Source organism: Aptenodytes patagonicus, chromosome 2 (genome assembly GCF_965638725.1).
Source record: "Aptenodytes patagonicus chromosome 2, bAptPat1.pri.cur, whole genome shotgun sequence".
NCBI classification, from domain to species: Eukaryota; Metazoa; Chordata; class Aves; order Sphenisciformes; family Spheniscidae; genus Aptenodytes; species Aptenodytes patagonicus.
In genome coordinates this window covers 117,783,519-117,796,762 of record NC_134950.1, presented here as the reverse complement: position 1 = coordinate 117,796,762, position 13,244 = coordinate 117,783,519, and the positions used below count along the sequence as shown (strand labels likewise).

The 13,244-nt window shown below is 36.5% G+C and overlaps 1 protein-coding gene across 2 annotated transcripts in view; it reads right to left on the bottom strand.

The window, feature by feature from the left end:
• SEPTIN7 (septin 7) overlaps positions 1-12,858 on the bottom strand; it is a 64,291-nt gene extending 51,433 nt beyond the window's left edge. For both annotated transcript variants that reach the window (XM_076330858.1, XM_076330859.1), the window contains exon 1: positions 12,756-12,858. In XM_076330858.1, coding sequence (XP_076186973.1) covers positions 12,756-12,765 — 10 coding nt within the window. In that variant the 5' untranslated portion in view covers positions 12,766-12,858. The remainder of the gene's footprint in view (positions 1-12,755) is intronic.
• Between the last annotated feature and the right edge of the window lie 386 nt (positions 12,859-13,244).

Here is a 13,244-nt window from a genome sequence, read left to right as displayed (position 1 = left end):
ACTGACTTCAGCTAGTCACAAACTCTGAGCAAGAAATGGCTGCTTAACACTTATTAGCAGGAGGGCTATTCTGAAGCCTTTTAAAAGAACTCTATATATGCACAGTCAAGAAACTGCAGGAGGCACGCAACTGGAGACCTCTTCACCCATCTTTACAGTTACCTGCTTTCTCCAAATTAGTACCATGTAATGATTTCAGCTACTGTCATTATGCTGATCCTCCTTCTGATTTCCTGTATTTTCTAGTAATCCTGCTGTCTGTATCTTTGCCTGGTCTCAGTCAGCCACTCAACACAATTTAATAGGCATTAGAAAATACAATTACAGCATTCTACACTGTGCCCCAAAAGCAAATTACTTCTAAGTTGTTATTTTTAGCAAAAAAACCAGACAGATAGAAAACTTCAGAAGAGTGCCAAAACTGGGGGACAAGAAGATATATATACACACACACTGCCTAGAAGTTTGTCTGTTGATTACAATAGTACAGGTGATGTTTTGAACTTGTAGGTCTCAACTCCTTTCTAATTAGACAGGTGTATAAAAATGTTTCGCTACTAGTTGTGGAATAAATGCTTTTGTTGTTACTTAAAGCAGAAGCTGTTTTTTGAGTAGAACCTCAAACAGTCCAAGTATCTGCAAAGTTCATAAAATACTACTTCTGAGTCAGTTTTATTTTATTCAGTTATCTGAATGCTTGCCATTTGACATAAATCGACCCAAGCAGATAAATTCACAGTCAAATAAAAATTTGGACACTGCCCTCAGTTCAAACCACAGTCTAACAGTGTATAAAAATCACATCCTTTTACTTATGGTATAGACCGAAATAGCTGTAATAATTCAAGCCAAATTGTTCCAAGCCACATTGTTCCAATTCAAGGAATACTAAGGCTAAAATCTGGCCCGATCATCCAAGTCTCAACTCATTTCTTTGCATTTAGTCACTAAAAATATTTGATCATAGAGTAACCTCACTATTAAACAGTTCAACAGCAGCAGGTAAAAGGACCAAAATGTACAGAGCAAGAACTGTATTTCAGAAACACAGTGTGTATTTCCTCATAAGAAAAATACATGGATTTAGTTTTCCAACCACTAGACTGTTAGTCTATTAAGTGACTTGATAAGTAACATGCATTATTGGATTAAGCTCTACCTGTATTGTAGCAGAAGCAGGTATTGATTTTGCAAAATCACTGACAGAAGACATTTCCCTACAGTGGCAATTGGCTTAGTTGTTTAGCCTCAGTTACTCAGGAAGAAGTAGGAGATAAAAATATACCCCTGAAATAATCGTTCAAATAAAAATGTTACGTACTGTAAGCACCCCAGACCATAAAAGAATAAAAATGGAAAAATTCCAGTACAACTTTACAGAACAACTGAATGTAAACCACTATCTTTATTGATACAGTAATCTACACACAAAAGAGGATTTGGTGTAGCAGGGAATGTTGTGCTCTTCCAAGGTCTGACTTCGCTAGGGCTTCACTGAAGTTAATAAACGGGCCACAAATGGTAGTGCTGTGGAACATACTTGGGGTGCAGGACAAGAGGCTTCACTCGTCCTGCTCAGGCTAACCCCTGCGTTAGTCCCCTCACGCAGGCTTCAGAGTACGTGAAAACAAGGCGGTTAGGATTTTGTTTAACACTATTTCTTTCTGCATCACAAGACTCATACTAACAAGGTTACCTTTGGCACTTTCAGAGCAAGGAGTACCATACACTAAACGTCTACAAAGAGATGATACAATTTCTTTTCACAACTTCAGTTCTGTTGCTGGGAGCACAGAAGAATGGTTAGCCACAAACCCGTGCAACCATCTCAAAGGTTTCTACATTCCCTGAGTCTTTTACCAGAAGTCTAGAGATAAAAGATTAGAATTCTGGTGACAAAAACGTAGTAAGTTCAGAAGGGAAATCCCCCTAAAAATAATTGCAATTAAACATGAACACTATTTTATGTTGCTAACCTCTCCACAGGTCATTAAGCAAAACACCATCACATGTTATCCAAAACCCAAGAAAACTGATGTTTAGAGTCAAGCTTGTCTTCAGGTCCTTTAGAGAGCTCCTTCTGTTATTTACTTGTGCCATCCTACATGAAGACAATGGTATTTTTACTTCAGGGTATTACATTAATTGCTCAAAGGCTTCTTTAACAGACTGTGCCACTTGTCATGTAAAGCATTTTCTGCGGGTGAAAAAAAGAAAACAAACCAAATGCTCTTCATCAATGGCAGACGTAGACAGCTAATAAGGAAAACAGTGAAGCAAAAATAACCAGAAATTGACAATAAACTTTCTCATACCTTAAACCAAGGAAGAACAGATGGTAAAAGAGAATTGCTGACTTTCAAGACAAACAAAAAGTTTACTCTCAGGAAACCTACAGCTCCCTTTTAACTCTGCAGCATTGGACAGAAACTTTAACAATATCTCCTCATCAGAAAAATCATCTAGATGTGAAGGCAAATTAATGAATCACAGTTTAATACAAAGTAAATGTTTTACAGATTTACATCATAGGGTTTGAGGAGATATTTACAGATGAAAGCTCAACTAGCTCTTTACCAGAATATTATATCACAGGTGAACCATTCAGATCTTTCATGAGACAACTTCAGAATATTCCTGAGATTACGTCATTTGTAACAAAGGTCAGATTATTCCAAAAGGATACAAATCTAACTACGTTTTGCGCAATAGTTCAAAATCCTTTAATTTAGTGAACTATTGGTCTGACTGGCAACAACCAGAGCCTTGGTAACAGGCATTTCCATCACAGTAGAACAACGTAATATTTTGTTATATCACTGGCAAGTAACATTTAAGGTAAAAAAAATGCAGGTCTTTAATGAGAATAGATCAAGGACAGCAAGTTCCAAAACACTGGAACAAACTGAAGACCGATGTCACTTGCTTCTAAAACACGTGGTTCCCTACCATGCTTTAGAAATACTATGCTTTGTATTCAGTCTTGAAAGATAGGAGACATGGGCAATGTGCATCAAGGCAGTAATAATAATCGATGCACGTGTGCAATGAATTCCCTTTGTTGCTGCATGCCATTCAAGCTTATCAAGTGTCACCAACTGTTTATCTGATAATTACATTTTTCAGCAGTGGTTTGTTTCACAGTTGTTCATTTTAACATAATGCTCACTAGCCTGTACTGCAAAGTGCTCCACAGACATCCAACAACTGCTTTTAGACCACTGAATTACTATTTTTTAACTGACTTCGCAATAGAAAATGGACCCAAGATTCAGGATTAGCCAATAAATTCAAAACTTAACATATAATGACTTCAGACTGCAAAATTGTTATTGTAAAAAGCACTGCTGTTTGCAGTTAGAGATGTCACCTGGGAATGCTTCAGATTCTTTTCAAATAAGCAAGCTGTCACCTTACATAGAAAGCAGCACCACTTCATGCATCCCAAGTAGTAAAATACCAGAGCCAGATGCTGTTAGAACCAACACTTGCTGTCTTTATCCAGCCCACATTTATTTATGTCCTTCTGTTGCATTGCTTCTCATTCTGCAGAAGGCCAAGAGTTTAATTCCTTTAAATCACAGACCGTTTCTGCTCTTCTGGAGAAGCATCTGCCCCATGAAAAATACTCGTTTAGCCTTCGCAGCATAGAATTTTCATGAACAGAAGTATCAGAATGATGCGCTTTGCATTAGCTTTGACACACTTGTTTTGTTTATAAGACATCAGCATAATTTCTGGCTTAAAGCCTCATCAATGACGGAAGTCAAAACTTCAGTGATACAAAGCCAGAACTGCTTGTGAAATTAGGAAGACAGGACCCTCCAAAAAACTTTCACTTCAAGCTTAATAGAGGGAAGGAACTACATTGAATGGCATCATTACACACTTCATACAGCTTGTATTAACACTGACAGAAACTTAGCACCATTCCAAGATACGAGTGTAAGAGTTCTTACATTTGTGCTCTTGGTATGTGTAACAAAATTACCTACAGTGAAAAACTGGGATGGAAGTAAAGGCTGACAAGAACTCAAACAGAAAAACTAATTCGATGGAACAGTCAGCTTCAGCAGCCTTTCTCACCTCCAACCACTGGTAAGTCTAAATATGCTGCCTTAAGTATTATATTATGGTAAATGACTGGAAAAAACAGACTACATCACCAGAATAGAAGCGAGTAAGTATTCTTCTCAGAAGATGTTCATTCTCTCTAATAAAAGAAATCCTAGACAAGAGTATGGTATAAACTCTAATTTGTCAGTAAATATACTCAGAAGCTCAACAGAAAAGCATCCAAAAACCAAAATTAAACAGTTGCGTGCAATAGCCATACTACATACAGAAAAACAATGGAAAAAGAACAAATTTAACAGCTTCAAATGGATTCACAGCGAAGATCTGAACTGACTATTGCAAAATCAGCCAGAGGGAAAACATGCATATTGAATCAGAAGAGTCACATTTAATGGGTCACAGTGGCTTTACTACAATTGGATATTTAGACCACAAATACTCCATCCAAGAATATCACTTTGGTTACAATATTAACCTATTCATTCATGAAATTGTCAGCATTTCTTGATACAGCAGGCAAGCCTAACATTTTCAGCCAACAGGAAGAAAGAAGCAGTTTTCCACTCATACAGCATATTTATACAAAAAACTGACTTCTGCTTGGGATCTTGCTCCGGATTTGTAGCAAAGATGGCCCCAAAAACAGTCCTGCAGTAAACTGGCATCTGATTATCCAGGACTAAGGAACTGGAAACGGTAGTAGTGTGACTTCTAACAGGTCATTGCTTACAAGATGTGCAACTTTTAGCTCACACCCTACCAATGCACCATGACAGCTCAGGACAATCTGTTGACTTTTGAGGGTAGAATCAAAACAAGTGTTGGCCACCTGATAACCAGTTTAAGAAGTAAAACGTACCCATTAGTTAGGTACCTTCTCCAAGATGTGTTTAAGTTCACACATTACATTAAACACCATTACATCTGAGCATCTACAAAAGCATAACTAGAACATCATGCAGTGACTATTCTTATTCTAATATCAAAAAACCAGATTCATTCATTTCAGTTAAATTGCAACCTACAAACCTGTCACCAACAGGAACAAGGACCAGGTTCAAATGCTGATCTCAGCATACACATATGATGATGTGTAAAATCAGCAAGGACATTTTTATTTAGAAATAAAATGAAAAACTGGTAAGCTAGGATAAGAAAAAACACCTAGAGCAAAAATATTTATGTAGTTAGAAACACAGCAAAAGTTACAACTGGCCTGAAGACAGCTAATACCGTGACAGGATTAATTATGTAGGTAAGTACTGAAAAACTCCACAAAGCTTAAAAAAAAAAAAAAGACAGTGAAGATGACACCTACACAATGCAGAGCACAGTATCTCATTAGATGAATTCAGGGAATTTCATGAAAACTATTAGAGATCCAGTTTTAAATACAGATAGAAGTAAAAGAATTCATACCATTTGTTACGACACTGACAAGGAAATGATATATGAAATAGCAAAAAGAAAATGTTTCGAACAGAATCATCACTTGTTTAAAGAAATAAAAGCCAATTAGGTTACGGGCAGATTTTTGCCAAATTATGGGTTCACATCCACACACTTAGGTAGAAGTCTCTTCCAAAAGAGCAGCAGTCTCAAAATGCTGCCACACAAGAAACAGTTCAGTTTAAATACAACCACCAAAGCTTTACAAAACCTTTCCTTAATTTTTCAAAGTAATATTTTAATATAATAATACTTGGTACTTAATGTTAGTCGTCAGAACTCAAGACTTGTATGACAGCAAGCATCCAGTAAGAGATACCATACTGAAGATGGCTTTCATATAATCTACTCAAGAAGCTTTGCATCCAAACAGTTAATAAAGAAAATAAAAACCCAAAGGCTCTTTAAGAGTTGTCCAGTAAGCACTGCAATTCCAATTAATGTTGTCATTGCAAACAATGAAAAATTGAGAATTGAAGAGCAATCATTTTAAACACCAGCTTCAGTTCTGGCCATTAGAGTCTTTAAGCATCCTTCAGTACAAGTCTAAGCTAGTGCACAGTGAGGGAAATGTTTAAAATGACCTTAACAAAAATTAAAACAAAAAATGCTTTTTTCATATTGAGTGATTAAAAACCACTGCACTATGAGCAACTTGTGAGAGTATTTTAAGAGCTATGGCTTCTAGATAAGCTCAAATAGGTAGATTAACTGACTTTCCCCAACATTAAGTTTCAACAATAATACACTGTAAAAAGTTTCTCCTCCTCCATCAGGTTTTGGACTTTGTGCAGGTTTCTTTCCCCAACATCAGAAAAAGGCACAGGAAAATACCACAAAAGAGGCAAGAAGAACAAGCACGCTGCAAACCGTATTTCATTGCATTACAAAAGAAAGGGGGGGGGGGGACGACCAACAAAGAAGTATGAGAGAAGATTTTCTAATTGAAGCCAAGTAGTCACATGAATCTACTTCAAGCTCTCACCTGAAAGTAACTCAGTAGAAAATCATGCATTGCAGGTCAGTAAACTCACTGTTAGATTACTGACCTTTCACATCTTGAAGAGGTATTTGCTGCTTTTCCACAGAAAGATCTTCAGAGTTCATCTATTCTGCCTTCTCAAAAAACCTTTATCAACTTCTTTCCACAAAAAGGAGTTATACGCTACTGGTGAGGCATTACTCCATCAATAGAGATTACTCCAGAGGAATGTGTCATCTCTAGGAATACCCTGGCTCCATTTGGAGTTCCACCAGTTTTCTATTTCTTTCATTTTTATCTCTGCTACTTCTCCTGATTTCAACATATTTTGCTTCGGCATCCCCATCAGGTACATGTTAAGTATTAAGCTATCAATTTTAATACTCTGTCGACATCATCGCTGGAACACATATCCACAGAACCAGTACACGAAAAGCAGTAATTTTTTTTTTTTTTTTTTAAGGTTACAAAAGTCTTCAAAGAACCTTTCTTATTCATGTACTTCACTGAAACCTCATAATCCTGTCAACAGAATACCTGCAACTTAAAATCTCTCTTTTTTTTTTTTTAATCTAGTTTCCTAAGGGAGCCATATCTGCCACACAACAGTTGAACCCAGACTACTACTTGTCTTTATGGAAAGAGTACCCTGGGAACTGAAAGAGTGCTGTCTAACCTGGCCCTAGCCCACTGGCACAGCAGTACCAGAACAGGTGGTGGTCAGCTGTCATGCACGTAGGTCAAAATGGGCTGCAGCCAAGGTCGTAGCATGGAGTACGTGACAGTTTTCAGAGGATGAGAGAATTAGAAGAATTGAAGTATTTTGAAGAAGTGAAGTTACAGGGGAAAAGGAGGCAGGACGCATTCAAGAAATAAAAAAGGCTTTGCTAGTTCTTTTCCACAATATGCTTTTTCTTCGTAAGATATGTATGCCAGTGTACACCCCTGACTGTATACACAAGGGAAAGCTCCATAACCAGTAATGCAACAATATGGCCCAGGGAAGCTAAGAACTGACTGGAAAGGTCAAAACTCACTCTCTTTTTCCTCCAGTAGGTTTAAAAGAAAGTATGTTTTAATTTAAGCTATATTTGTATGGTAGTAGAGCCTAGAGGCCTCTAAAATAATGGCAAAGTTAGGCAACGAATACTCAGCAATGATATTTCACTGATCCTAAGAAGCCAAGTATGAAGGTTACACCAATGGCCAAACACATACTCAGATACTGTGGTAGTACGGACACTACAGAAACCTTAAGAAGATTTCAAATCACAGCAGATCAACAAGAACGGGGAACATCCCAAAACCATTTCTACTGAATTGTACTGCCCATCCACAGGTTATGTTTCACTTAATTATTCTTCCTATCCTGCCATATGCTTAATGATTTTGTTCCTGACTTTAAAATTAGGGGGGCAGGATATCAGACTAGCAATGAACAAGTAGCTGTGAGCATCTGAGGCTCTTGGTACCACTGGTTGGCTTGATAAACAAACTGCCCCAGAAAGTGAACAAATGAAAGGGGTAATTCTAATCAGAACATGATCCATCACCAGAAGATACCAGTATTAAACCACTCCAAGATTTTTTCAGTGAACAATAAAAGCATTTTAAAATCAGTGTGCTTTTTCTTTAACGTAACTTCAAGTCATGCAAAACACAGCCCTTTCCTTTGCGTCCATGCCAAAAAGCCATGTTTAAACCAAAACATTTGAGTGTGCATATAATTACAAATGAAACACTATGACAATACTGCATGACATTTTCCTTTAAGCTGTAATCTACAGGTGATCTACAAGGCTAAAGTGACAATTAGAAAACAAACCAGACAATTTACTATAGGAGAGGTTTCAATACAGCTTTCAGAGCTGGAGCTACCAAGCAGTTGTTCAAGAAATAACAACTGTGTAGAAAGGTCCTCTGGAAAGTCACTTGACTGTAAGTGTTCTGCACTTTGCAAATCAGATGATTTAAAAAAAAAAAAAAATTAACAGGCCAACCTCTAATAAGGCTCATGAAGCCTGAACACCTTAAAGTATATAGCTCTAGGAAAAGCCACCCCAAATAATTACTCTTAAGTACATGAAGTCGATAGGAGAAAAGAATTTTTAAAAATTATGACTTTGCATCAACTTGGGTGTTGGTTCAAACCACGTTACCAGCGTAATTTCAAGACAAGAACAACAAAAGAGGGATTTCCTGATTCAGTGTTTAGAAAAAAAAAAGACACACTTGAAAAGCAACTCTTTGTTCCACACCTCATTACACTAAAACAAAAACACACGCCCACTACTTAAGCAAGTGTAATTATATTAATAAACAGACATAACTACAATTTCACAATTAAGATTTTCTTTAACTGTGAGATACTAACCATGGTAGTATTACTTCTGGAAGTTTTCTTTTCTTAAGCATCTGACTTAAGCATGTACTTTCCTCCAAAAACCCTATACAGCAGAGAAATACAGAGAATACACTTTGGATTTCAGACAGACCAAATATTTATGTCGGGTTCTCAATTGTTTCAACAACTATCTTATCCTTGAAGAGATTACAAAGGATTATGAAGGAAGCAGCCTACCGAGGCAAACTTGACTTTTTTTCTACTGGTGAGCTGTAATATTTCAGATGTAGAATTATTTGCTTTAAACCACTATTTAAAAGTCTTCTTCTGAAAGCATCAAGAATGAAGCTCAGTTTAATGCATATTTCTGCCTACTTTATGTCTTATCTTCAGAGGAGGCACTTGTTAAGTTTTTATTCTACAAAACCAAGTAATTTCAGAAGTAGCATGATTTAAAATACTGATCAGTCTTTTAGAATATGACTAATATGAAATTCACTGTCTTATGAAGATTTTAAAGACAAATCAATGTCCAATGACAACTGATTAATAAGGAAAACAAGACACTGAAGACTGAGACAGCCCTTTAAGAAAAGTTTAGAAACACTACCAGAAGAAACAATACAATTTAGAGAAAACATAAATACAGTTCATGAGGTATAAATGTTGAAATGTTTATTATGGCTAAATATTACAGAGTAACCCCAGTTCCTATTAAGGTTAATTTTTCAATGGTTCTTAAAACATTAGATATGAAAAGGATACTTTAACATCAACTTTTTATATTTATATGTGTGTAGTTCATAAACACTTCACCCTTTAGTTACATTTAATGTGAACACCAGAACACCTGGAAATTAGCAGCTATATTTACAGAAAACACTTCACTAGCATTATACACCTCAAAGAAAGTAATCTTGCTGAGTCCTGACTCAAAGAGCAAGTTACAGGGCAGAGTGCTGCCCACACGGCTGACATGGAGCCACTTCCAAAGTAATGCCCCCAACCAGCTTAGATGAGCTCAGATAACAAGCACCAATGTCCTGAACCTGCTCCAGAAACCATGCTCTAGGCTATCCAACAATTACTCAGCCTTATGCACACCCAAATTTAAAAGGCCCTCTCTCCAACTTCACTGGCACAACAGAAGCACAGGAAGCCACCGCACACTGCTGTGGGCAGCCTCATCATCTCCAGGGCAATGACAGTAACTCGGCGGCCTGGGGAACACGCATTTTATGGCATACATTCATGCTTTATGCATAAGAAAGGTTCTGTAAAACCGTTTTATCTCCCTGCAAAAATTCTTACTGCAAACAATATCAGATCTGTTGGATGCTGTACTTACTACTTCCTCAGTGACAAATATCTTAAACTGAAAACTGAATTGTTTCTACAACAGCCAGTACAGCTGTACAACCATATTGGCAAGTCCCCCCAAAACGCTGATCCAGCGACTTTTTATACTATACGTTTCAAGACAAAGAAGCCAGATATCACACTATGCACGTCTATTAAGTTTAACTGATAATTCCAGACTAAATGGACAACTGGAAAATAGTTTCTATACAAATGCATTAGCTGCAATATCAAGCCTCGCAGACACCTGTAAATAGCCGGACGCAGAGATCGCAGATCCCAAACATGATCTGTTTTCTTCCTTGTACCTGTTCAGCAACCACAAGCATTGTTTTTCTCATTTTTCATTTCAGAACAAACAGGTAACATACTGACACTGAAGTACCTATAAATAAAGCATAGCCAGCAGACTAGTAATTGTGCAATCTACAGTAAAAGGCAGCCATGCACACACGATTCTTGGTAGTAGAAAGAGCAAGAGAATATTTTAGATCATCTCCAAGAGATGATATATACAGTATTCTTATTCAGCCGGCACTGACCATATAGAGATTAGCACTACATTCTAAAACTTTTAAGTTTTATTAAGTAGTTTATAGATAATTCCATTTACTATTACAGAACTGTATCATAATGACAGCTAAAGACCTCAAACCAAGTTAGAGTACACTATCTCAAAGGATGAATGCAGCAATAACTAATTACAATTCTAAGAATCTAATTGCACATTACATTACAATGTTTACCAACAAAAGTGATCAGTAATACACAAGCTATTTCATCTTCATATTTAAAACAGACAGTTTTTCAGGGCATACTATTAGCAGATACATCACTTCAAAACGAAATAATTTCTCCCCCCCGCCCCTCCCCAGATGTTAGAGTACTAAAAGATCAGCCATCATTTTGTTTAAACACTCACTTTCAAGTATCTGATTTCTATACTTGGGGGCTGGAAGGAGAGAAATTAGATGCATTTTTAGTTTAGAAAACTACTGTCAATTCCCCCAGTAAACTTCCAGACAATGGCACAAATTCACATGCAAATGAATTAAGTCTTAGTAGTTAGTACAAAAATATTAAAAGTAAAACTAATAACAAAATTTTCTAATCAACATCTCATTTTCAATCTAATTTTGGACCAACTTTTCTTCTCAACAGCCACAATTTTCTACAGTTCTCCTAAGTGCAATTGCGTTAAGAACACCAAGGTAATTTTACAGACTTTCTCCAGTTCTAATACATCACTACATCTACTACTTGTGCTTTAAGTGACTTGCTTTTTGCACGAATGAAACTTGGAAGTACAAATTACACCCCATTCTGGAATAATACTTTATGAAGACAGCTTCCTCCCTTCCTCCTCCCTTTTTCCTGAACATAGCAGAAAACCAATTTTTATTTAAGACTAAACAGTTTTGTACCAAATAACGAATTATATACTTGGATGCTAGATTGCAAAGTAACCTGTAATCAAGTTTCAAAAGAAAAAAAGCAACCCTCAAATTTTAAAATTCTAACTCACTTTGTAATCAAAAGAAAATTATAAGTGATCTAGAATGAGTTTTCACCAATTTGACCTCAATTTCTAACTCCGTCAATAGTACTATTACTTAACATGCTACATGTACATAATGACTGCACAAGATATCCATTGTATTGATGACAAAACGTCAAAGCACTATCAAGCTAGCCAAATCACAAAAGATAAAGGTAGACATCAACAAAGAGACAGCTGGCTATTATAAAACACTTTTTATTATTATAACCATTAGCATGTCAAAACTGAGTCACATATCCAGTATATATGTATCAGCTACACACAAATGTAGCCAACCTTAATAATGGTCTACTATCCTACAAGTACTCAAAAGAGGGGGGGAAAAAAGGGAAATTCAATGTCCTAGCAGGAGAGATCTCAATTTGGGTCATCGCTGAAGCCTAAAGGAACTGTTCTGCATGGCATTATTCATCCATACTAACTAGAGCTTCCCATTCTCTGTAGTCCATAGGGAACACACTGTTTATATTTGGTTTTGTTTGCAACCATACAAACTAGAAAGGTTTGTTTAAATTAAAGCTTTGATTTTGTAACACAGTTTTGTGGCCACAGAAGTGCAGGATATACAGGATCCTGCTGCCTGGTTATGTGCAAGGAAAGATTCCAACTTTACTTTTGGATCCCACTTTGCCATGTTGCACTCAACTGTAAAAGCAGTTCAATTTTTTTATTCAAATGAAAATCCAAGTTCAAATTACTTTTTATGTCATACTTGCAAGTCACGTTTCAGACTAGATCCACACAAAACTTTTTTCTTAGATCGTATGAACTATATGGTTCTCATTCTTTATTCTCTTCCTCATCTACTTGCATATCAAACAGCATGTTCTTTTTAAACACTCCAGATTTAACAGTCTAGAAGAGGAAGATCCATATTTCCTCATGAGATCATGCAAAACATGTTTACAACATCAACATAGATTTTAAGAACTACGTCAACATACTTATAATGATCACCACTCAAAACAAAGAAAGAAACTTACCTACTACCATGAGTGTGAATTCAAATCCTCTCTTCACAGACTTCCGGTAAACTTGATTTGGAAGATTTGCAAACCCCACATATCCTTCAAGGTTCTTCTGTTGCTAAGGCAAGAGATGTTCAGGAAAAAAAAAAGTTAAAAGAAAAGCTTGTAACTTCTTTCTTTGCTTGTGTTGTTTTTAGTTATTTAAATGTTCACTTCATTTTCACATTTGTAGAAAGGTGCTATCTACCCAACCTCTCAACAACCTAAGCTGTCTACATCAAAGACAGTGCAATGAACTGCAACAATAAATAAGAAATTGATTTTTTTTGACTGGATAGCCAAAAGACTGGCACAGAAAGTCAGCTATGCTAACAGTATTTTGAACAAGTACAATTACCACATTATGACTGTGCAAGCACCAGAGTGTACAAGTGCAAAGATTAAAGTATAATCAACTTTGTTCCAATGCCCATTTGAAACACAAGCAAGTAGTATGAGTGTAGC